The following is a 27,205-nucleotide window of genomic DNA, read 5'->3' as shown; positions in this document are numbered from 1 at the left end:
CCCAGATACCCTCATTTGCTTTCCATGGGCCTTCTGTGATTTCAGTTGGGCAAAGCTGTTTGGACTTTTTATTAACAAAGATACTCATGATTTAAGGGAAGTTCTATGACACTCAACCGTAATGATGCCTGCTTCTCTGTTTCATGATTCAGTCTTGCAAAGCCATCGTAATTCAAAGCACTGCTGGCTCAGTAATTCACTTCATTAACGGTGCTGCCTGAATAAAATACACAGCAAGTTAGAAATAAACAAATCTTTGGAAAGTATGATAATGCATTCAGAAAGTACAGAATGTAGACAGAAAGAGGAAGGAAGTGGGAAGAAAACTTTATCAAGATAAAGAGGAGTTTTGTGAGCCCATAAGATGCTTGTATACTGTCTTTTTAGACAAAATTTCTGGAAGATTAATTATGACTCTCTCTCGTTTATATCTTTACCTTGATACCGCCTGCTCCCTCACCTCCCATATCCAGTTTATTATGAAGTCCTGTCAGTTTTATGTCCAGAATAGATCTCAAACCTGTCAGCTTCTCTTCCTGCCCATGGATGTTGGCTGTGGGCTTCTGGTCCACTCCTGCACCCTGATGATCTCTTCTTCCAGGCATGGAGGATGGTTGCCCTTTTCTGAAAATTGCTGTGAAATCAGGTCGGGCAGACAGCTAGTTCTGGCCAGGCTGAAGCATCAGATAAAGACTGAGACCTTCCAGCACTTTCTCCTTCTGCCACAACAGTTACAGAGGCAGGTTGTTGAAAGTGCCCTGAGAGTGCAGTATGTGGTATTTCTAGGTCACGTGGAGCACGGCTGCCCTAGAAAGCCACCAAGTGTCTAGTGGCCATTTCATGAGCAAGAAATGTCAGCATGAAAAAAACAAATATCATATATTAACGCATATATATGGAATATAGAAAAATAGTACTGATGAACTGATTTGCAGGGCAGGAATAGAGATGGAGATGAAGAGAATGGACTTGTGTACATGGCAGGGGAAGGAGAGGGTGGGACAAATTGAGAGAGTAGCATGAACATATATACACTATCATGTGTAAAACAGATGCTAGTGAGAAGCTGCTGTGTAGCACAAGGAGCTCAGCTTGGTGCTCTTTGATGACCTAGAGGGGTGGGATGGGGCCTGTGGGAGGCTCAAGAGGGAGGGGATATATGTATACATATAGCTGATTCACTAATAACAACATCATAAAGCAATTATCCCCATTTAAAAAATACATGGTAAAGATTAAATAAATACTAGTATGTGCAAACAAAACAAACAAACAAACAGACTTTTGTGATGGAAAGCACCTGCCAGTGGGCAACCTCTGTGGTCACATCATAATCTGTTCCATCCTGTCTGGCAAAGCCAGGGGCTATCATCTCTCTCCTAGAGCTCCACAGAAGCCTCCTAACTTTCATCTTTTCTGTGGTTCTGCCTCCTTTTGTTTCATCTCTGAGTCAACTTCTTAAAACCTCTTACATGAGGCTACACATATCCATCTTTCCCCTGCCCCCTAACCTTGTCTTGCTGTCCATGTTATTAGGGTTCCTTCTAATCCTAGGGTTCACCAGGCCTGTGTTTCATGGGCCCTGCTTCCTGCTCCAGACACCCTTAAAACTTTCAGTCTTGAGTTTCACTTGCCTCCTTTGAGTTCCTCAAACATTCTGCAGCCTTTGCACGTGCTTTCCCTTCTATTTGGAAATGTTCCCAGCGAAGTAGCACCCTTGGATTACCCTGGGGATCTCCATCCAAATGACACTTTCTCAGAGGCCCCCACATGATGCAGGCAGCTCTGGTTACACTTCACCATGGCATCCACTGCTGTTTTCAGAGTTCTGTCCACAGACCAGAATTTTCTATTCATTTGTGTGGTTTTGTTTGATACACGTTGTTCTCCTTAACCAGACAGGAAGCTCTGCTAGGGAAAGGGGCTGTGTTCTGTGTTTTCCAATTCCATATCCTAAGCCTCCTGTGGCTGTTTCCTAACTCATGTTAGAGTCTCAGCAAATATCTTCAGGATGATTAAATAGATGCATTACCAAGAAATCGGAGTTGTGTGCATATTTTTGACATATAGGGAGAGTGATGGTTGATATTTTTTTAACTCTTACTATGGTAGGTATAGTACAAAGTGCTTTTCTTTCCTTTTTTAAAAAATTATTTATTTATTTGGCTTCACTGGGTCTTATGAATAGGCTTTTCCAGTGGCTCTGATGGTAAAGAATCTGCCTGCAGTGCAAGAGACCCAGGTTCGATTCCTGGATTTGAGGATCCCCTGGAGAAGGAAATGGCAACCCACTCCAGTATTCTTGCCTGGAGAATCCCATGGACAGAGGAGCCTAGTGGGCTACAGTCCATGCAGTTGCAAAGAATGAGACATGACTGAACATCTTATTAAGAGTTGAGACATATGGGATCCAGTTCCCTGACCAGGAATGGAGCCCAGCTCCCCTGCATTGGAAGCCTGGAGTCTTAGCCACTGAACCACCAGGGAAGTCCCCCCAGTTGTTTTTCATTGTTTCATCATGTATATATCATGACAATAACACTATAAGGTAAGAACTAGAGATGCAGAAACTGAGGCCTGAGTCAGCTAACTAGTAGCACATGTGTGTCCGCAGGGCTTATTAGGCAGCCCGGCTCCATAACCTGTTTCCTTAACTTGCTTTTTTGATTTGGTTTGTCTCCAGCTCCAGTTTTTCCAGGCTCATACAACAATAACAACAGGTCCTTATATCACAGCTACTGTAATAATTAAAGGCCAGATTTATCTTGCCTTCTTTTGAGAGAAAATTATTGATCTTCTGTGTCTGCATGCTTCCTACCAGAGACAACATCTTTTTAAAAATAAAGTCTGTTTACACACACAATGATTAAAACTATTCAATAACTTGTTCAGTTTTATGCTAACCTCAAAATATGAAAACTTGAAAATACAGTCTTCCATGGAGAATTTCTTTCTATTTGACTTTATCATGTCAGTGTATTAAAAAATTTAGACCCATCGTCAGAGGTGAAAATATCAATTTCCTTTTCCATGGAGAAATCCAATAATGGGATGAAAATTAGACTTCATTTGGGTATACTTTATCAATAAATCTGATTTTTGTTAACTGTATCTCATAAATTCTTTTAAATCAATCTTTTTTTTTTTTTTTCAAATCTTTTTCATGAAACAGCACATATCTGAATGAGAAGTCCCTCCACCTGATGGAGCGATGCCAAAATCTGCAAGCAGGCTTGGAGAGTTTATCTAACAGAACAGGAAAGTAAGTTCTACTCTTCGCATTTAGTTTGATTTTAAAATAAGTGTTTTGTGTCAAAAATGTTTCATAGCATCTTTTTTAAAAATTAGCCTCTTGAAAAATTTTTAATAAATTAATTTTTGGCTGTGCTGGGTCTTTGTTGCTGCGAGGGCTTTTCTCTAGCTGTGGTGTTCAGGCTTCTCGTTGAGGTGGCTTCCCTGGTTTTGGAGCACAGGCTTTAGGGCATGTGGGCTTCAGAAGCTGTGGTTCCCAGGCTCTAGAGCACAGGCTCAGTAGTTGTGGCAAACGGGCTTAGTTGCTCCATGGCATGTGGGATCTTCCTGGATCAGGGATCTAGCCCATGTCTCATGCATTGGTAGGGAGATTCTTAACCACTGAGCCACCAGGGAAGGCCCAAGCTCTTCATAGTCCCTGGATATCATGCTTGAATTTTTCTGCATCCAGCTCAGGCCTTTGGGAAAAGTGCCTTCTTGAAGCTTTTCTTATATGAGTCAGTTTGAGCTGGCCACTGTTTTTGCCAAGACCCTTGCTTATGATAGATTGGTCAGAACTAATACTTGTAAATGCTTCTTTTCTTAATTTTTTTAATACTTATTTTTATTCATTTATTTATTTATTTAGCTATGCTGGGTGTTAGTTGTGGCATGCAGGATCTAGTTCCCTGACCAGAAATCAAACCCAGGTGTGCCCTGCATTGGAAGCAAGGCTTCCCTGGTAGCCACTGGACCAGCAGGGAAGTCCCATGCAAATGCCTTTTTTCTTGCACAATAAGTACAATGAATTTTGAGGTGGATGTAAAGTAACTCATGCATTGTAGATGGTGCTGCACATCCGTTTTGATCATGTTGGAGCCATTGTTTTCCTGGTTTGTTGGGCTCTTTCTCAAACTTTTACTGAAGGACTAAAATTCCAAACCTCTTGCACCATCCTCCATGCATCAGATCTGTGGCGCCACACCTTATGAATAGTAGAACTTGGAAAAATTGGTCCTTACTCTCCCATTCCCTTTGACAAACTGTCTGTATTCATTGCCTGATGTGGGAATCAGTGTGTAAAAGTTACAATGGACTGTCTTCGACTCTCTCTGTGACGAACTATTCAATATTTTTGCTCCCCAAAGTGACAAAAATGCTCAATGTAACAATGAGCCATTGCTGTACTTTGGAGAAAAGCACTTGCATCAGCATGGCAGAGTGTTCTTTAATCATGGAAGGTGATTTGTTTTCAACACAAAGAATTAAAAAAAAAATTTTGGCCGCACCCCACAGCATATGAGACTTTAGTTCCTGACCAGGGCTGGAACCCATGCTTCCTACATTAGAAGGCAGAGTCTTTTTTGTGTGTGTGTGTGATTGATCAATTTACATGTAAAAAATAATTGTAACAAATTATACTAACAAAACATGAGAAAGTTTGACATATACATGGCATATCCAAAAGAGTTTTCATGTAATATTTTGGATCTGCTTCATTTGAACTTTGTATAACTACTTTTTTTTATTTTTATTTTTACTTTGTTTTACTTTATAATACTGTATTGGTTTTGCCATACATTGGCATGAATCCACCACGGGTGTGTATGCGTTCCCAAACATGAACCCCCCTCCCACCAGAAGGCAGAGTCTTAACCAGTGGACCACCAGGGAAGACCCCACTGCAAAGAATTTTACAACTCTTTTATGGGCATCAACAAATATGGTTAACTGCAGTATGCTGATGAGATTGCCTGGGCATAGTTTGCTCTCTCACTTTTTTCCTATTGTTTTGGATTTGATGTTAAGACTTTTTCTCAATTGTTGTTTAGGGGGATACCTTTCCATGATCTGCACAATTTTCAGCCAGCTCATATAATTAGCCTGCACTAGTATTCTGTTTGGCAAAAGTCTAGAGAAAGTAGGCAGGACCTGACCATTGTTATGAAAGTGTTATTTTGCTCATAGGAGACTAATTTGTTCAATAGTATTGTCTATTGTCAGGAATTGTACATTCTGCGACCAGCGCTGATACAGAGGTACAGGGGACAATTGGAAAAGCTATTCAGTGTGTGGTAATAAAAAGCAATTACATTTTCTTAGAAATAATAATTTAGCTCTGTTTTTGTCATGGTCTGTTAAAGACGTAGAATTTCCTCTTTCTTCAGTCAATTTTCCCCTTTCAGATGCTAACATAGAATTTAAGAAGATGGTGTTAAAGTGGGAGGGAGCAGTGCTCTTTCTCCCACTGGTCTTTTAAAATTAATTAATTAACTTTAATTGGAGGATAATTACTTTACAATATTGTGTTGGTTTTGCCATACATCAACATGAATCGGTTGACTACATTTTTGAGTGAAAGAAAGCTAATGGTTGGCATTGGGAAAACCATCGGATTCTTTATTTTCTGTGTAAGGCTGTGAGCTCCAGGACTGTGAGTTCGTGGTTCTGTCTGTGGTGCCTATTGCAGGACTCAGCACATAGTAGTTACTCAGCAAATGTTTGTGGAATTAAATTACTAAATGAATAAATATACTTCTTAGGTCTTCAAAGGATTTTTCTTCACCATCTCTAACTCTGTCCATAAACTTCAGTTCCTTTTTGAAAACTATTTTTAACTTCTCTGGCTCTTTCTCTTTGAATCTGAAGTTTTCTGTTTTTTCCTGCCTCATCCTTTCTCCTTGAATGTTTCTCTCGGTTTCTCCATCTCAATCCTTTTTACCAGGTGTCTCCTGGATAGAATATTATACTGTACTAAAATGCTGCCTAGCCATCTTATCACTGCATCTTATCACTTGCGTTTTTCAGTATGGCAAAGAATATTTGTGATCTTTTCTGCTTACTTTTTAAAAAATGATAATTGTGTGGATGTTCAAGTTGTCTATCTTAGTCCACATCGTTTCAGACCAATGAGCTGATTTTTCAAGAGCAAATACTTCAGAGGGGCTGACACAGGAAATGATCTCATTCCTCCCCCTGTTGGGTTTTGCTGCCTCTGCCACTGTGCAATTGTCTTTCTGTGTTCCTCTTCCTTTTTCCCAGATGATCGTGGAACCCAAAAAGGTTACATCTATATTTGTTCAGTCTCTCCCATCTGGTCGGGGTAGATGAACTGCTCTAACAGAATCTCCCCAAACAGATTATCATATCAAAATCTTGTGTTCTCTCTCATACCATGTTCAGTATAGACCTTCCTTCTTGATCGAACAACTCTTCTCTGACTACTGACTCAGGGATTCTGGATCCTTCCATCCTATGATGCAGACGTCTTCAACAGGTGATCTGAGGGTTGCTGCAGAAGCAGAGGGTGCTATAGAGAAGGTACACACAGCTTGGAGGGGACATGCATAACTTCCCATCATATCCCACTGGCTGGAACCAACCTACCTATATGTTTGGGGTCATGTGATTGGGATTGGCCAATAGAATGTGAGTGTGGTTGTCTCATGATGGGCATGAGGGTTGTAGTGCCCAGCTGGGGTGCCATATAGCAACAGCTACATGATTTGGAAAGAGAGCACCAGTCAGTGACGTCAACCAGGTATTTCTGCACCATATGCATTAAATATTAAATAGTTCAGCTGTTCTTATTATTGTATTGACAACAGATCCCTCAGGTCTTCCTTAAAGATGAAAGGAAACATTTTGCTTAAACAATATCTTACATCCTCTGAATGCTTGAATAGTGCTCTTGGTGAAAGGAGAGATTTAGAGATCTTCTTACAGAATGTAAGCCACTGCCCTACATCTTCCTGTGCAGTCATGAGGGCATGAAAAAGCCTCTTGCCTTCAAATAGCTTTTCTTGGTAAAATTCAAATTCTCACAATTAAGCTTGGAACAAAGGCTTGCATCAGCTAGGTGTGGCTTGAACCATACACTGCTGGGTGAGTGTGTATGTCTGATGAGCTGTTTCATGCTGTACCATTTAAAATTACCGAGAACAGCAGAATTTTCTAAAAGGATCATCTTAATGGGGCATCATAAAGATGTTTGTTCGAAGGCTCTGTTTGCAAGGTGAAAGGCAAAGTGAACTGAAGACTGGCCCTAAGTGTTCTTCCTGTTTATTATCTTGGGGAGCACAGCGTGACCTGAATTGCAGCTTGAAAAGAAGAAGTATAAATTATGGTAGATCAGGCTTCAAAACACATGACTCTGAACATATCACTTGACAGCCTGCTAACAATGCAAGTATTGCTAAGTTTTAAGTTGTCTGTCAGGAAAAATGAAGTGTGGTCATAGACAAGATTTTCTTGGCATAGAGTGATATATGGCTTGTCCACTCAGCTTTAAATCTATGGTGCTTTCATTGCCTCTTCAAGAGATATCCACATTTTTGTGTCTTTTCACCTCTGACCCTTTAGTTTGCCTTTTCTGGTCAGTTTTTGAGGGCTCAGGAATCTATCCCTCCTTTCTTTCCTTGTCAGAAAGGAGACGTTAACACAAAACAGCCTTTCATACCAACATGGTGTGTTCTTCATATCATGGGGCATACCTGTTGGTAACCAAAGCAGTGGCTCTGTTTACTGATACAAAATTTTAAGTTGGGTGGGTGAACTGATAACAAGGCTGTAATAGAAGTCTCTGAAAACTTCTTTTTTGTGTGTGCAAAATCTGTCAAGGTGGTTTAGCCATCATTCTGTACCTCAAAGAGAACATAAGAAGTAAGCAATCATACAATTTAAGAACTTGAGGGAATGAATAGTCTCTTAAATTCTTTTGATCCATATACCTTTTTATATATACCCTTTTATTTTATATATACCTTTTTATTTTTCTAAGCAATCAAATTCCCTCAGTTTAAAGATAAAAATAGGATTGTGACTTTTTTCAGAGTCAGGCAATCAGTTAATGGGAAGGAGGAAAATAAAATATTTTGTGTGTGGTTGTTGATGCTGGAAGTTAACCAGCATAATTCTAATCTGACTTCCTTAGTTAATACTTGGCAGGAGTTGCTTAGTATCATTTGTTACCATGCTGATAATTGGAATAGTGTATTAAGTGTTTGTCAGTGGAAATAAAACTGAATTTTCCCTCAGAGAAAAATTGAAACACTGACTTCTGCATTATACTACAATCTTGATTATGTATTCACATCAGAAGGATTCCTAGTACTTGCTCAAATAGCAAGTCATTTGAAGGAAACCTTTAATAGGAAAACAGTGACAATAAAAATAATCACACTTATTTAAGGTCATTAAGAAATAATTGGAAATAATCATTTCCAATTTCAGAAGTGAGATGGAGAAAGAAAGCAAATCTATTGCACTTGTTCACCATTTTCAAATATAACAAGTATTATTAAGGGTATTGTTTATCTACTATTTCTGGTAGCCAGACTTCCAAGATGGTGCCCACTAGTCCTTCCTTCCTGGTGTTTACGTGTTTTTCCCCTGCCTCACTAAAGGGGACTGCCCTGTGTAACCAATACAATATCATAGGAATAAAGAGGTGTGATTTCAAGGTCAGGTGATAGAGTGTTTGATAATTCTGCCTTGTCTTCTCTTAGGTTGCTTGCTCTGGGGGAAGCCAGCTACCATGTCATGGGGACATCGAGAGGTCCACATACCTGAGGTCTCCCGCCAATAGCCAGGACCACTTTGTCAGCCATGTCAGTGAGCCTCCCTGGAAGTAGATACTTCAACCTCAACCTACATCTTGACTTTACAATCTAATGAGCTGCTAGCCCAGAATTATCTAACTAACCTACTCATGAATTCCTGACCTATACAAACTGGGCAGTAATAGTTTACTGTTGTAAAACTAAGCCACTAAGTTTTAGAGAAATTTATAATATAACCATGGATAACTAACTGGCCACTCAATTCATAATCCTTTATGCTATTATATTTTTATCATAATGACAGTTTTTATAATGACATTTGTGTGTGGTTGTTGATGTTGGAAAATAACCAGCATAATTCTAATTGGAATCCCTTAGTTGATACTTGGCAAGAATTGCTTAGTATCATCTGTTACCATACTGAAGATTGAAATAGTGTATTATTTTAAGTGTTTGTCAGTGGAAACAGGGGCTTTCCCCAAGGCTCAGCTGGTAAGAACCCAGATGGCATTGCAGGAGACACAAGAGACACAGGTTCGATCCCTGGGTCGGGAAGGTCCCCTGGAGTAGGAAATAGCAACCCACTCAGTATTCTTGCCTGGAAAATTCCATGGACAGAGGAGCTTGGCAGACTATAGTCCATGGGATCACAAAGAGTCAGACACAATTGAGCTACTGAACATGTTTGCAGTGGAAACAAAACTGAATTTTCAGTAGTGGTAATAACAGCTATTTTTGTGGACCTACTGTATGCAAGGAAATGTAAGTATATCTATAGTCTTTGCAGTATTTCTTCAGAGTAAGTTTCATCATTCTAATTCCACAAGTGTAAGTGATGAACTCAGAGGGTTTTAAAATGGCTTGCAAACATGAGATGGTTAGAAGTGGCAGATCCAGGGCTTGGATAAAATTCTGACTATTCTGTTCTTGCTACTGTATGGCTCCATTCTTAATGAAAACAGAATTACAAGTCACAAATACAGGAAGAGAAAGGCATTTGACTTTATAGTGCAAAGCTACTTAAAAGCAATCTTTATCCGAAATACTAAGTATATACTTACTTTGCTCACATTCTGTTACTTATTCTACTTAAGCGTCTGTAATGTAAATATATGCAGGTAAGCTTTATCTTGCACAATTACCCTAACTGTAACTTGGGGATCAGTGTGACGTCTCTTGGTAAGGTCATGGCAGATGGTTAATTATTGTCATATTTCAAAACTAATATCTGAAACATTTGGGTGTTTTATGTTCTAGTTATATATTAAATTTCAATTTCAGAAACACACAGCAGCTTCTCTGTGCCAGGCACTACAACAGGCACAGAGACAATTGTTCTCAACCTGGAGGTGTGTATCAGACTCCCTGGGAGGTTTTTCTAAGTATGCATAGTTGCGAACAGTTTAACTCTTGCCTAAGGGACATGGCGATAAAGAAATTATTTTTACTCCATAGCAGCTCACAGTACATTAATAAAGTCAAGGACTTCCCTGGTGGTCCAGTGGTTGAGACACTATGCTTCCGTTGTAGGGGGAGCAGGTTCAATCCCTGGTCAGGGAACTAAGATCCCACATGCTACTCTGTGTGGCAAAAATTAAAAAAAAAGAAAACAAAAACACAAGAAACAAAAAAAGAAAGTCATATATTTACAATACTTTGTCTTCTCCTTCTCATTCTCTGTAGATTTCTTGTCATTTCCCTTTACTTTTGACCCTAAAGTGTCCCAGAACTCAGTCTTCCAGCCTCATTTATCTTCCTTCTCAGACCTGTAGGACTTCATTTAACCTCATGAATTTTAACTGCCATCTACCTACTGATGACTCCCAAATTTATATTTGGACCTCTTTCCAGATTCATATTACCTCTACCAAGTCAACTCTTCCCTGCGATACTCATAAGGAATCTCAAACCTTTTACATCTCACAGGATCTCCTGGATTGCTCCCTGAATTTTATACTTCAACACTGTTCCCTGTTCAGTTAATGGCAAGTCTGTTCTTCCAGTGCTCAGACCTAAATGCTTGGAGTTATTCTTGCCTCCTTTATTTTTATCTATCTACCTATCATTAACTCTTACTGGCAACCTTGAAGTCATACCCAGAAGTGAATAATTTCTTACTCACTTTATCACTTCCACCCTAGTCCAAGCCATCTTTATTTCAATATTGGCAAACATCTCTAATTCTTCTAGCTTTTATTCCTGCTGTCTCGGAGGAATATTCTCAATGAAGTAGACAGTTGGAACCCTTTAAAATGTGAGTTAGATCAGGTCACTTTTCTGTTCTAATATCTTCCCGTTTCACTCAAAATAAAAGACAGAATTCTTACAGCAGCCTGCAAAGTCCTGGCTGCTGCTGCTGCTAAGTCACTTCAGTCGTGTCTGACTCTGTGCCCAGAGACGGCAGCCCACCAGGCTCTGCCGTCCCAGGCATTCTCCAGGCAAGAACACTGGAGTGGGTTGCCGTTTCCTTCTCTGATGCATGAAAGTGAAAAATGAAAGTGAAGTCGCTCAGTCATGTCCAACTCTTAGCAACTCCATGGACCGCAGCCTCCCAGGCTCCTCCGTCCATGGGATTTTCCAGGCAAGAGTACTGGAGTGGGGTGCAGCACTTCTCAAATATACGTGTAATATATTTGCCAATAAAAAACAAAAAGAGGGTGGTAGAAGCAAAGTATCAGGCTAAGGAAATGACTACAAATGGTAAAGTAACAAACATAATAATATATAGTTGGTTTATAACATTAATAATGTAATATTGTATGACAAAAATTCAACACAAAGAAGAAAAAGGGAAGAGAGCTATGTGAGTATTATTTCTATATATCAGTACAGTTAAACTAGTACAAATTGAAAGCTGATTCTGATAAGATATATATCGTAAAGCCTAGAGCAACCACTAAAAATAGCTTAAATTATTAAAGATGTCATGCCAATGTATGACAAAAACCACCACAGTATTGTAAAGTAATTAGCCTCCAATTAAAATAAATAAATTAATTTACATTTTTAAAAAATTTTAAAAAAAGTTAACTGGCAGAGGTAAATCTTACTGTATCAGTTCAGTTCAGTTCAGTTCAGTTCAGTCGCTCAGTCGTGTCCGACTCTTTGCGACCCCATGAATTGCAGCACGCCAGGCCTCCCTGTCCATCACCATTTCCCGAAGTTCACTCAAACTCGAGTCCATCAAGTCTGTGATGCTATCCAGCCATCCCATCCTTGGTCGTCCCCTTCTCCTCCTGCCCCCAATCCCTCCCAGCATCAGAGTATTTTCCAATGAGTCAACTCTTCTCATGAGGTGCCCAAAGTACTGGAGTTTCAGCTTCAGCATCATTCCCTCCAAAGAAATCCCAGGGTTGATCTCCTTCAGAATGGACTGGTTGGATCTCCTTGCAGTCCAAGGGACTCTCAAGAGTCTTCTCCAACACCACAGTTCAAAAGCATCAATTCTTCGACGCTCAGCCTTCTTCACAGTCCAACTCTCACATCCATACTTGACCACAGGAAAAACCATAGCCTTGACTAGAAGGATCTTAGTCGGCAAAGTAATGTCCCTGCTTTTGAATATGCTATCTAGGTTGGTCATAACTTTTCTTCCAAGGAGTAAGCGTCTTTTAATTTCATGGCTGCCGTCACCATCTGCAGTGATTTTGGAGCCCCCCAAAATAAAGTCTGACACTGTTTCCACTGTTTCCCCATCTATTTCCCATGAAGTGATGGGACCGGATGCCATGATCTTCGTTTTCTGAATGTTGAGCTTTAAGCCAACTTTTTCACTGTCCTCTTTCACTTTCATCAAGAGGCTTTTTAGCTCCTCTTCACTTTCTGCCATAAGGGTGGTGTCATCTGCATATCTGAGGTTATTGATATTTCTCCTGGCAATCTTGATTCCAGCTTGTGTTTCTTCCAGTCCAGCATTTCTCATGATGTATTCTGCATATAAGTTAAATAAGCAAGGTGTATCAGTAGTAACATTAAATATGACTGGATTAAATCATGTAATCAAAAGGCAGAGATTGTCAGATTGGATTAAAAAGCATGCTCAAATTATATGCTACCTATAGAGGACACATTTTGGATTCAAATATACAAATAGATTGAAAGTAAAAGGATAGAGAAATAAATCATGTGCAAACAGTAACCACAAAAGAGCTGGAATGAGTCTTCCCTGGAGGTCCAGTAGTTAAGACTTTGCCTTCCAATGCTGGGGATAGAGGTTCAATCCCTTGTTGAAGCACTAAGATCTCACATGGTTCAGTGCCAAAAAATCAAAACATAAAACAAAAACAATATTGTAACAAATTTAATAAAGACTTTAAAAATGGTTCACATAAAAAATACTTTAAAAAATAAAACTGGAGTGGATATATTTATAGTAGAAGAAATAAACCTTTAAAACAAAAGGTGTTAGTAGAAATAAAGCAGATTTTGTCATCATAAAAGGGTCAATCCAGGAAAAAGTTTTAATTATAAACACATATGCATTTTATAACAGAGCACCAAAGTACACAAAGCAAAAACTGACAAATAAAGGAAGAAATAACAACAATAATTGGAGACTTAAATAATCTGTTTCAGTAGTGGATACAATACCAGACAGAAGGTCAATAAGAAAATGGTAGAACTGCATAATAGTATAAACCAGCCAGACTTAACAGACATCTGTAGAGTATAGTACCCACCAACAGAATATACATTCTTTTCAAATGCACACAAGACATTGTCCAGAATAAATCATATGCTAGATTATAGAGCAAACCTCCATAAATTTAAAGAATAAAAATAATACAATGACCACATTTTAATGAAATTTTAAATGAATATTTAGGGGGGAAAATTGAGAAACTCACAAATATATAGAAATTAAACAATATATTCCTAACTGTGCAGTGGATCCAAGAAGCAATATAAAGGGAAATTGAAAATAAATACACCAGCATGTCAGAATTTATGGGATGCAGGAGGTAATAGCTGAAGCATATAAGACTTCTTTCTGAGGTGACAAAAATGTTCCAGAGTTGACTATAGTGATGGTTGCACATATCTGTGAATACTCTGAAACCCACTGGCTTCTATGCTTTACATAGGTGCATTTTATGGTATGTGAATTATACTTCAACGAAGCAGTTAAAAACTTTAACGTGTCTAAAAGTCATTTCAGGATTTTATTTTAATACAGAATCTGATTCTGTTAAGTCTGAGACAGGGCCTGAGATTCTGCATTTCTGGTATTCTTACTATTTTATGCCAGTAGTGCTAGTCTGAGGTCCACATTTTGAATACCAAATCCTCTACCATCAGATTTCCTGTGACCTTCCACCTTCATGAGTGGATTTCTGAGTGACTCGTGTGTGATTTCCAGCAAATCTGACCATCTTGATGTTTCTTGAACATACCCTGCCTGCTTCTACCTCTGACTTTTGCATTTGTCCTTCCCTTTGTCTAGAATGTTCTTCCCATTCCCATACCCCCATATGTACATTGTTTACTTAATCATTACTTTTCTCCAAATCTCTGTCCAACCCCTATCTCCCAGGGCAGTCTTCCCTGACCACCCCACTTATGTTGCAGTCCTATTTCACACACTTTCCCTCTTTTTCTGTTTTATCTTTCCTCACAGTGCTAAGTACATGAGATACTTAAACATGCTATCAATTTATGTATTACTTGATATATAGTTTGGTAGGGCTGCCATAACAAATTACCATGGACTAGATGGCTTAAGTCCTTTCCCTTAAGATGGCACTAGTGGTAAAGAAGTTGCCTGCCGATGCAGAAGACGTAAGAGACACAGGTTTGATCCCTGGGTCAGAAAGGTCCCCTGGAGGAGACCCAATCCAGTATTCTTGCCTGTAGAACCCCATGGACAGAGGGGCCTGACAGGCTACAGGTCCATAGGGTCACAAAGATTTGGTCGTGACTGAAGCAACTTTGCATGTATGCATGCAGATGGCTTAAAGAACTTCCCTGGTGGTTCAGTGGTAAAGAACCTGCCAGTGCAGGAGACGCAGGTTTGATCCCTGGGTCAGGAAGATCCCCTGAAAAGGGAAATGGCAACCTGCTCCAATATTCTTGCCTGGGAAATCCCATGGACAGAGGAGCCTGGTGAGCTACAGTACTTAGTGACTAAGCAACAACAGCAAGATGGCTTAAACAACAGAAATTTATTTTCTCATAGTTCTAGAGCCGTAAAGTCCAAGATGGCAGTGTCGGCAGGTTTGGTTTCTCTGAAGTCTCTCTCCTTGCCTTCTTGCTATATGTATGAAGCATAAATATATGGTCTTTTCTCTTTGGTTGGTATTTTCTTTGCGTGTGCCACCATCCTGGTATCTCTCTGTATCTACAAATTTGATTTCTTTATAAGAACATAAGCAGATTGGACTAGGGCCACCCTAAGGGCCTTGTTTCAATTTAGGGCTTCCCTGATGGCTCAGATGGTAAAGAATCTGCCTGCAAAGAGTGAGACATGACTGAGTGGGACCCAGGGATCTGGGTCTCAGGAGACCCGGGGATCCTTAGTGGTCTCAGGAGACCAAGGGATCGCTAATGATCTCATTTCAATTTAACCCCCTATTTAAAGGCCTTATCTCCAAATACAGTCATGTTCGGAGGTCCTGGGGGTTAGGGTTTCAACATATGAATTTGGGGAAATACAAGTCAGCCCATACATTAGATTTATTGTCCACATTCCCCTATTACAATATAAATTTCAAGAGAACATGGATTTTTTAAAAAAATTCATTTTGTTCACTATTTTAATTATCAGTCTCTAGAACAATACCTTACACATAAGAGATACTCAGTAAGTATTTATTGAGTAAATACATGAAGACAAAAGGTAAGTGCTGTGGAGATATTCAGAGGATTTAGGGTGGTGGAAAAGACACAGGAGGAAGAGATAACTTGGCTTATATGAGTCATAAGAATTTAAAAGGCAAAAGGTTAATAGCCACTCTGGTGTGATTTAAAGATCTTGCCAGGTACACTATCCACGCCAGCTCATTGACTCTTTTAGCTCACTGACTAGATGCTCCTTTTCAAGAGATGGAGAAACACTAAATTAATTGATTCTTTCTGATTCCTGCGATATATAGGATCCTAGTTTTAAATGTTGATAGGATAAGATTACGAAATTATGATTTTCAAACTCTGAGTATCCTCTTACATGTCTGAAAATTTCTTTCTATGAACTTGCAAGGCGGGGGGGGGGGGTCATCTTTTTTTCTTCTTCAGAAATCATACAGCAATAGTGCTGTGAGAGAAAATGTGGAAACGTTAAATAGCTGCTTCATTATTTATTCATTTTTTCCATCCTGATGATGTGTTTGCATGTTGCAGATGTTTGTGAAGAAGATCCTCACAATTATATTTTTTTGACAGTGAGGTACTGCTTGATTTTGGCATTATAATCAAATCAGTCCAATGAAGTAAACTGTTGCATACGTGCATGCAAACTGTTGCAAACTGTGCATGTGTGCGTACGTACCTGCTTAGTGACTCAGTCATGTCTGACTCTTTGTGACCCCATGAGCTGTAGCTTGCCAGACCCCTCTGTCTGTGGAATTTTCCAGGCAAGAATACTGGAGTGGGTTGCCAGTTCCTACTCCAGGAGATCTTCCAGATCAAGGGATCAAACCCGTGTCTCCTGTGTCTTCTGTATCAGCAGGTAGATTCTTTACCACTGCACTACCTGAGAAGCCCAAATTGTTACCCCAAATAATTCTGATAAATATCACCATGAATAGCTTTCCATTTATCCCATAAATTTCTCTTAACCTTCCAGGTCTACTTTCTTTTTCATTCTTGCTCTGTGCTTCAGGAGGCTGACTTCTTTATGGTACCTTAGTTGGATTCTTATAATTTTTAGCTTCTGATTAGGGCCACTTTCTAGAAGTCATTGGTAGGAGAGTGAAAAACGAGGAGAGATAAAATCAAGGGCACTTATTTCCCAGGATTCCTCTCTATGGCCCTAGTTTGGGTAAGACTTCATTCTTTGCCAAAGGCCATCTCTCCTGTCCTGTGGCCTCTTCTATATCTATAGTTATAGTGGTGTGTGAACTTAGAGCAGTAACAGCTTTCCTCCTCTATCTCTCTTGTCACCTAGGTATGCTTCACCAATCCATGTAGCCTTTTCTCTACCATGTCCCCAGCCCTTGTAAATAGACACCTCTTTCCCTCTTGGTTGGCTAAAGTTAGTCACTGTTTGCAGTATTTCCTAACATGTGTCTTAAACATGTAATTATTATCAAAACCTCACAAGTTAATGGTTCAGAGCAGAGAAAGTATTCTTTAAAATAAGTTTCTGACTTTTTCAACTGTGGCAATTTGGAGATTTCACTGACACTGTGAAGAACTTCAGCATCTTCAGGAATTCATTCCTAAAACTGGTTTTTGAGAATTTAACTTGTGTGAGGGACACTAAACAATATGCAGAGAATAAAGGTTTGAGAGCTCTTTCTCCTATGCCAGTGATAATAACCACAGCATTATAATTAAAAGGTACTATCTCGCTGAGTTAAAAATGATGCAGATTGAACTCCCCCGCCTTCAGTGAATGAGCTCTTGGTAGGTCAGTACTGTGCATAGCTCGGTTCACTCTGCTACGTGCTTCTCTGTTTTCAGCTGTCGCACATTCATCAGCCATTCCTTAAAAAGTATTTCCCTGTGGAAATGATTGACTGTGTTGACTGAAAATCTTATACCACCATATTGACTTGCAGAATTTGTTTTTATGTAGGCCTGAGCTCTTCAGGGGTTTTGTAGACGCTAACTACAGAAGATGTTTGATCTACATAGAATACCATGTAGAAGCCTACTGATTTAATATTATTGGAGTGTCTTCATCCATTTCAATAGACAGAAGAATTGACTTTCACCATGAAGAGATGTTATTGGAAACTGAATTAGTATCTCAACTGCTTAAGTAGGATTGATAGGTAAATATCCTAAGATAAGGTCTGGGTACCTAATAAGTATCCAATAAATATTTAATTGTCAAGTTAACTAACCACTGTTGTTGTTCAATTGTCCAGTCATGTCCAGCTCTTTGTGACCTCATGGGCTACAGCATACCAAGCCTCCGTGTCCTTCAACATCTCCCCAAGTTTGCCCAAGTTCATGTCCATTGCATCAGTGATCCCATCCAGCCATCTCATCCTCTGACACCCTCTCCTTCTGCCCTTAATCTTTCCTCGTATCAGGGACTTTTCCAATGAGTCAGTTCTTCACATCAGATGACCAAAATACTAATTAACTAACCAAAATATAATTAACCATAAATTATACCTTTTGAAAAGTTCTATTTATATCTTTAAAAAAATATTTATTGTATTTATCTGCCTGTGCTGTCTTGGTTGCGGCCCTCAGAATCTTGGATCTTCATTGCAGCAGTGTTGCATGACCCCATGGACTGTTGCCCTCCAGGCTCCTCTATCCATGGAGTTTTCCAGGCAAGAATACTGGAGTGGGTTGTCATTCCCTTCTCCAGGGCATCTTCCTGACCCAGGGATCAAACTGCATCTCCTGTGTTGCAGGTGGATTCTCTACCACTGAGCCACTGGGGAAGCCCATACCCCATTTACAGTTAATATGGAACAGTGGCTTTTCTCCCTGTGCTGTACAGTAGGTCCTTGTAGCTTATTTATTTCATACACTGTAGTCTGTACCTCTTAGTTCCCTACTCCTGTCTTGTCCTTCCCTTCTGGTAACCACTAGTTTATTCTCTGTATCTGTGAATCTGTTTCTTTTTTGTTATATTCACTAGTTGGTTTTTTTTTTTTTTTTTCCGATTTCACCTGTAAGTGATATCATACAATATTTGTCTTAGAAAATATTTAAAAATTTAGCATTACATTTACTTAGTATCATTGTGTGTTATTTATAATCTACATCTCATTTAGAATGTTATTAATAATGACTTAAATAGACGTTATTTATTCTTTTGAAAATAACTTGCTGCATTATTTAGTATGATTTATTGTATGTCTTGGTACCAGAAAATACTTCTGATGGGATTAATTTTCAGTTTCATTATGAAAATAGATGAGATGCAGCATGATATATTAGAAAGAGAGCCAGACTGTGAATCAAAAGATGTGACTTTAATTCTTAGCTCATCTCCTTATAATACAACATTGAGTAAGCTGTTCATCTCAGAACTTTTAGTTTTGTCATCCATAATGGGGATGACATCATAGGTAGCTGCCTCTCACAGCTGTGGGGTAAAGGCTGTACCTTGCAACTGAAAACCAACTATAAACGTAAATTTGCAGAAAGTGTGATTTAGAGCTCAACAGGAAAGTTGGGGTTTTTTTGTAAGATTTATTTATTTTATATTTTGACTGTACTGCATCTTTGTTTCTGCATACAGACTTTCTCTGTTTGCAGTGAGCAGGGGCTACTCTTTGTTGCGGTTCTTCAGCTTCTCATTACAAAGGCCTCTCCTGTTGTGGGGCACGACTCTAGGGTGTGTCGGCTTCAGTAGTTGCAGCTCTCAGCTCTCAGTAGTTGAGCACAGACTCAAGAGTTGCGGTACAAGAGCTCAGTAGTTGCTGTTCCTGGGCTCTAGAGGGCTGGCTCAGTAGTTGTAATGCCTGGGCTTAATTGCTCTGAGGCATGTGGGATCTTCCTGGACCAGGGATCAAACCAGTGTCCCTTGCACTGTAAGGTGGATTCCTAACCACACTGGAGCACCAGGGAAGCCCAACAGAAAACTATTACAGAGGCACATTTATTTCATAAATTAGCTCACACTTGTGACACTTATATGCTCTTTCCTTCTCTAGCCATGTTCCCTGCTTATGAATCATGATAGTTCTGTGGTGATCTTAATTTTCAAAAAAAGCTGATTGGTGATTTATTTTTTTAGTAGGAAAGGGCAAGCATGTAGGGGGGAAAACTCCCTTCAACTCCCTTCAATTTCTTATTCTGTGGTCTTCCCCTTTATAATATCAGAGGATAATGCTTCCTTTCTAGACTGGACATAAAAAGAGATTCTTTGAACATAGCAACCCGAGGTAGCTCAAGTGTTGTCTTCTGATTGTAAGATGGCCAAGAGTATTTCTCCTTTAATAGAAGGTAGGTCTGCTGGTTTTAAATATTCAACTTGGTTTTAAATATTAGGGACTATAGAGACTTCCTTAGTGGTTCAGTGGTTAAGACCTCACCTTCCAGTTCAGAGGGTGCTGGTTTGATCTCTGGTCGGGGAGCTAAGAGTCCACATGCCTCTGGGCCAAAAAAAAAAGCAAAAAACAAAAACATAAAACAGAAGGAATGTTGCAACAAACTCAATAAAGATTTTTTAAATGGTCTACATTTAAAAAAATCTTAAAAATACAAAATAAAATTTTAAAAAAAGAAAAAACAAACCAAAAAAACCTCTTAAAAATAAATAAATATCAAGGACTTTAAAGTCAAAAGCCCTTCTAGGCAGCTAACTTACTGGTAAAATTAGATACCTTATGATTAACATCTTTCAATATTAAGTTAAATTAGAGCCAGCTACAATTTATTGGAGGATATACCTCATGAAAACAAAACATTTTAAAGACTATATATTTTACAGTACACCTTTATTCTGATTGGAAATGAATGAGAATCTTAATGTTCTAGACTAAGCTTAGATATGAAATTGCCCTGCCCTGGTAGCTCAGTGTCTGCCTGCAATGCAGGAGATTTGGGTTTGATCCCTGGGTTAGGAAGATCCCCTGGAGAAGGGAATGGCAACCCACCCCAGTATTCTTGCCTGGGAAATCCCATGGACAGAGGAGCCTGGAGGGCTATAGCCCATGGAGTTACAAGAGTCGGACTTAGTGACTAAACAACAACAACTTTTAGATAACTGTCACCATGTGGAGGCGGGCAACTCCTCATTCTAGACAAAGCTATGAGGCTAAAGTATAGGTTTCTCAAGTTCCTTGGTGACAAGTCTTGGGGTCCAGGGGGGTAAGATAAAATGAAGCCTGTATGCAAGTAAAACGTTTTTTTTTAAGAGATTGTTTAAAAAATGTGGAGCATTTTTAAAGTGTTTATTGAATTTTGTACACTATTGCTACTGTTTTATATTGTGGTTTTTTTGACTGCAAGGTATATGGGATCTTAGCTCCCTGACCAGGAGTTGAACTCACATACCCTGCATTGGAAGGCAAGGTCTTAAATACTGGACCACCAAGGGAGTCCCTAAAACTATTTTTAATCTCTTCTATAGTAGCTCTTTGCTTTTCTTTTCTTTTAGTATTTAGCAAAGTCTTTTAAGATTTTCAACCTTTCTTCAGTGGGAACCAAGAGAAAATATCTTTGATTAATCTTGGTGACAACATGGACAAGAGAAATACCCGAAAGGCAGGTAAATTTCAAGGGCAAAGGAGTTACTTGGTTGACGACCTTCCCGACCTCTAATAAATATGCCTTTTAGAGGTAAAGTTTAGAGGGAATGCATTGTACTGTGTGGTGGTGGGGAAGATATTTTCCTGACAAGATTCTTTACTGCCTTCCCCACCCACTCACCAACATCTACTCCATCTCTTTATTGTAAAACCTTGATCATAGCTGGCAACTAAGGACTATGATATTAACTGAAAGGAAATTTAAGGGTGTTTTTCTTCACTCAAAAGGATATATGCATTATAACTGATAACCCTTAAAGACTAGAGGCTATTTTATTATTAAAGGAGTTATTAATTAACAATGAAATTTCAGATGGAGGGAGGTCTACCAGGGACTGGGAACTGGCCATACTGTACAATTGTGCCTGTAGATTTTTTATGCCCAGTATACATCTCTTTTAACCTGTCCTAATCTGTTTGTTAAATGTTCTGTTCAAATTCAAAGGTTAAGATGATTATTTTGGGGAAATGTTTTCCATATATCCCAAGGGAAATCTATCAACTTAGAGTCTGAAAAAGATGATACAATTTATATTTATGGTAAATGTCTAGAAACTATATGTATCTGTTAATGAAAACCTAAGGTGAAATAGCCATAAGATATGTGTGTGAATTGATGTGCTGTCGGTTGGTTTGTAATACTAAACTTGACTTATGATGCATGCAAATTATACATTCCTTGATCAACATAATAATTATTTGTGAATTGCATGCTCCTAGATGTTTTGACATGAGTATGAGGTTTACTTGTTTCTATATTACCTTATTTAAGAAAAGATTTAGAGGGCTAGAATGAGTAGATTATAAATGTCATTTGATGACTTATAGATTCATTTATCAATAAGTGAGATCTTTATTTTCTAATTTCATTGACATTTGACTTTTAGGTATTCAGAAGATGACTATCTTCAGATTATCACAAATATCCAAAGCTGCCCATGGAAACGACAAGTAGAAGAATATGAGAATTTTAGGTAAAAAGTTTTTCTGTAAATAATGAGTGAAAAAATGTTTCGTACATTTTCTCTGTGGAGAGAATAAGTGAAGTGTTGGGGTTTTTGGTTGCTTGTTTTTTAATCTTACTTCCGGCAGTTTTGGGTCTTCATTGCTATGCATGGACTTCCTCTACAGTGAGTGGGAGCTACGCTCTAGTTGTGATACTTGGACTTCTCATTGCAGTGGCTTCTCTTTTTGTGGACCGTGGGCTGTAGAGCATGGGCTCAGAAGCTGCGGCTCCCAGGCTCTAGAGCGCAGGCTTAGTAGTTGTGGTGCACAGGCTTATTTGTGCTGCCACTTGTGGGATCTTCCTGGACCAGGGGTTGAACCTGTGTCCCCTGCTTTGGCAGGTGGATTTCTAACAACTGAACCACCAAGAACGTCTCATAATGTGTTGTTAAAAAGAAAAGTAGAAGAAGCCAACTGACAATCAGGAACATTTCCTTCTAAGAGTCTCTCATGAGACACAAGGCCCTTTAACCCCATCTTATACATGGAAATTTGTATTTGTAATTATGATGCTGATGTAATTACAAAAATCTCAAGTTCAAAGAGAAAGTTTTTGTTGTACTTTTTATTATTTTAGAGGATTTTGCTGCTTCTTTGTACTGTTTGTATTTTACATTTATTTATTTATCTTGTAAGGAATTTTGGAAAACAGAGAAAAATCATCTATGGTCCCATCACTATAGAACAAAAGCCATGTTCCTTTCAGCATATTCCTTTCCAGTTTTTCTCATTAGTTTTTTAATCTCAGCAACATTCAGAAATATGAGATGCTCTAGGTAATAACCAGGGAAGTACTGTCAACCTGACAGGACCAGGTTATCAGTGGATGATTACAGAGCTGTCTGTGCTGACATCACTTGGAACCTACCCAGACAGAATAAATTATATCAAAACAATATCCTATGGTGGGGCTTGCCTGGATACTTCTCTGGCACCCCTTCCTCCTCTTAAAGCTGCTCATAGGGTGAAGCCAAGCCAGGTATTGCTGTGTCTGCCTGGGCTACATTGCTCTGCTTTTCTTTGCTTCGCATCAGCACAGGTTTTGTCTTGTGCCAAGTTATGACAATTCAGAAATATGTTCTTATCTTTACTAGTTCCTGTTTTATTGGGTTGGCCAAAAAGTTCATTTGGGTTTTCCTGTGACATCTTATGGATAAACCAGAACAAACTTTTTTTTTTTTTTGCCAGCCAAATACTTTAAGTATCAAACTCTTAATAAAGAGACTTGGTTTCCCCCTGAGATTCTCTAAGAAGTATGTGCTGCTCACTTCTCTTTGGGGTGGGGAGGCAGCTGTCCTGCTTGTAGGGTCCTTCAGTCAGTATATACTAGAGTCATTAGATCAGCTACCTTTGATTCTGGTGCTAATTGAAGATGGCTTGTGGGTAACTCCCATTGGGTGAATGAGAAACTTCTTGATTGACTCAAAGCCAAAAAGGAACATCTTTCTTTCACTGAGTAGACACAGGGTTGTCATAACTTCCTGGAGGATTCCATTGTCTTTCCTAACTAGCATTTCAGAGTGAGGGGTTCCTGTTTAACTATTTAATCTGCAGGACATTTGATGCTACATTGTTCACTATAGTCAGAAAGTGCCCCCTCAAAAGTCAAATTGAAAACCAAATGTCCAATGAGATGGTAGAGCTTTTGGGTGGTAGGAGGTGATTGGGTTATGAGCGTGGAGCCCTCATAAATAGGCTTTATGACCTTATAAAATAGTCCATGAAGTGCTGTTTGGTCCTTTCCATCATGTGCGGACACAGCAAGAAGATGGCTGCCTGAGAACCCTGAAGTGGATTCTCACCGGACTGAATTGGCCAACACTGTGATTTTGGACTCCCAACCTCCAGAGCTGTGAGAATAAATTGCTGTTGTTTACAAGCCACCTGGTCTATAGCATTCCGTTATAGCAGCTTAAATGAACTTGGACATAGTCCTGTTGAAGACTAGATTTGAAAGATTCTTGTGGCAGGAATATCAGATAGAAACTGCACAGGCAATTGTAACCTGGTTGATCAGGGTCAGTGAGTAGCAGAAGAGTCTGGTTTTGAGAGACGTTTCTACAAGTGCAGAGTAGGCAAAAAAGGAGAGAAAGAGATTGAACTATTGAGGATCAATCTCAGATAATTAGCTGGAAGTACTAGATGAGTAGTGACACTGACAGTTAATATAGGGGCAAAGGAACTTCCACTTCTGGCTGTAAAGATGATTTAGAGCAAACCTCCTGAGAATAATAAAAGCAAAACAAAGCATACTAAACACCCTATTGAGGCAATGGGGAACTCCCAAGGCAGGGAGAATTTCCAGGACAAAGATACAGAAGAGAGAAGCTGAAGGAGAAGAGATCTGCCTTTGAAGCTACTTTTCCTCACAAGGAACTTGCTGGTTGCAAAAGCAAAAGCACGGGGGAGAGGCAGAAACATTGAGCAGTGCTTCCAGCAAACCCTAGAGAAGACCAGTTTTCTTCGCAACTGAAGCTCGGTTGAAGTTATTTCCATCCTCACTTGGACTTAGATCTGCCATTAACCTAGATGGCTGATAAAAACAAAATAATCCTGGAGCATAATTTAATCCACTGGTCTTCAGCCTTTTTGGCACCAGGGACTGCTTTTTGTGGAAGACAATATTCCACAGACTAGGATGGGGGGCTGGTTTCAGGATGATTCAAGTACATTACATTTATTATGTACTTTATTTCTATTATTATTACATTGCAATATATAATGAAATAATTATACAGTTGTCACTTACCACTCACTTATCAGTGAGGTGTTGATGTGAGTCTTCAAGAAGCTGATTTATTAGGGTCTCTGTGCAAACGTCTCTGCTGATGATAATCTGCATTTGCAGCCGCTCCCCGGCACTAGCATCACTGAGTCAACTCCACCTCAGATCACCAGGCATTGGATTCTCGTATGGAGTGGACAACCTAGATCTCTCCCATGGGCAGTTCTTAGTAGGGTTCGTCCCCCTAAGAGAATCTAATGCCACTGCTGATCTGACATGAGGCAGAGCTCAGGCAGTAATGCGAGGGATGGGGAGCAGTTGTAAATACAGATGAGGCTTCATTCGCTCACCCACCGTTTACTTCCTCCTGTGTGGCCCGGTTCCTAACAGGCCATAGACCAGTCCAGGCCGTAGACCAGTCCTTGGGACTCCTGATTTAATTCATTGAGGGCCTGAGTTGGAACAAATAGATTGAGGAAGGACCAGTGTGCTCTCTTTTAAGGAGAAGACTCATCTTCTCCTTTGCCATTAGGCTTGAGACTCCTACTGGGACATATACCATTGGCTCCCTTAGTTCCTAGGCTTTGGGTGTGGACTGGAACTACACCACTGGTTTCCTGAACCTTCAGCTTCCAGACAGCCTATCGTGGGACTTCTCAGTCTCCATAATCATGCGAGCCAATCCCTCATAATAAACATTCTTTCTACATATCTATAGAAGAAGAATAATCCACTCTGGAAGAAGATAACCTCATTATGAGCCTTGAATGATCCCTGCCAGTTGTGACTCACAATGTCTAGCTCAGTTAAAAAGAGATTTCTTGGGACTGCCTGTTGGTGCAGTGGTTAAGACTCTGCATTTCTACTTCAGGGGGCATAGTTTTGATCCTTGGCCAGAGAACTAAGACCCCGAATGCCTCGTGGGCCAGCTCAAAAGAAACTTTCTTTTAATTAAAAAAAAAAGAATTTTTTAATAGGTTTTTCCTTCTGTTCTGTGTGTGTGTGTGTGTGTGTGCATGCACACTAAAAATCAAGAATCTCTTCAAATCCAAAGCTGCATTAAAGAAACTGGTACAAATGATGATGGATAGATACTGTATAGCTGGATGGTATGCAGATAGACTGGCCATTTTCCCCTTAGAACTGTCTCAATATAAAAAGTGCATCCATAACCATGATGGTTACCCAGTGGTCTATCTATCTTTCAGGGACAATGTAAGTAAACATCTGGGACTATAATACTGTTTGTTGTCACTCAAGAGAATAGTCATGGTGACATTTATTTATTTATTTGAATATTTATTATATCAAAATGTTCTTTTTATGAGCATATTTGTAAACTAAATTACATAAACCCTCAACAGAAATCTGTGCCATTAAATTATAATAAACCATTCATTTTCCTCTATTTTTACTGATATAGTTTGCCAAATCTGGAGAGTTTCTGGCTTATTTATAAAGCTGGCATTATGGAAATGTCCCCTATTATTATAGTTGTCAAGTGGCTAAATACTTTTCTATTTTATTTATTTATAGCAATTTATACGAAATTGAAGAAAAGTGAAAAGTGTTAATATTCTTTTAGCAGGAATAACAAAAGTTACACTAAACTGTGAAAAATATGAGCAAGTGAATATATTCTAAATCCAGCTGTAGCCTGATTGTTGAAACTCCCACAAGTTGACACCTAGGAGCTATTGAAGATTATGGGATTTTTGTGGTCACAGGATCTCAAAATCAGAGAGCTTCTATAAGTGTTTCTAAAATGAATGTGCTACTTGCTAGTAGAGGGCATGTATCTTATTTATCAATAAATATTTGTTTTGGGTTTACTATGTCAAAGAACAGGCTTAAGCCTGATACAGTAATCAGGCACAAAGTAGAACCTTAATAAATATGTATTAAATAAATGGATGCATGAAAACAAACAAGAAGATATAAGGTTTTCTTACTGACTTCAAGGAAATTGTAAACCGTTTGGAGAGACAAGAAATAAAAGTGAATGTGTGTGCTCAGGTGCTCAGCCATTGTCTGACTCTTTTTGACCCCATGGGCTATAGCCCATCAGGCTCCTCTGTCCATGGGATTTCCCAGGCAAGAATACTGGGGTAGATTGCAATTTCCTACTACAGGGCATCTTCCTGCTCTAGGGATTGAACCTGAGTCTCCTGCATTGCAGGCAGATTCTTTACCAGCGTAACATCTGAGAAACCCCAACAGTATGACTATTTATGATTTAATGTAAAAATGTGTGATGTATAGCTAGTGCTAGCATTAGTCATTCAGTCTTATCTGACTCTTTG

General features: G+C 39.2%; 1 protein-coding gene across 4 annotated transcripts in view; it reads left to right on the top strand.

The window, feature by feature from the left end:
- ST8SIA6 (ST8 alpha-N-acetyl-neuraminide alpha-2,8-sialyltransferase 6) overlaps positions 1-27,205 on the top strand; it is a 171,924-nt gene that overhangs the window by 77,048 nt on the left and 67,671 nt on the right. For 2 of the 4 annotated variants that reach the window (XM_069547589.1, XM_069547588.1), the window contains exons 3-4: positions 3,173-3,262; positions 22,060-22,146. In XM_069547589.1, coding sequence (XP_069403690.1) covers positions 3,173-3,262; positions 22,060-22,146 — 177 coding nt within the window. The remainder of the gene's footprint in view (positions 1-3,172; positions 3,263-22,059; positions 22,147-27,205) is intronic. The other 2 variants (XM_069547592.1, XM_069547590.1) reach the window with 1 other exon arrangement.

This window comes from Ovis canadensis, chromosome 13 (genome assembly GCF_042477335.2).
Source record: "Ovis canadensis isolate MfBH-ARS-UI-01 breed Bighorn chromosome 13, ARS-UI_OviCan_v2, whole genome shotgun sequence".
NCBI lineage: Eukaryota > Metazoa > Chordata > Mammalia > Artiodactyla > Bovidae > Ovis > Ovis canadensis.
The sequence above is the reverse complement of the archived record's forward strand: the minus strand, read 5'-3'. Positions and strand labels throughout refer to the sequence as shown.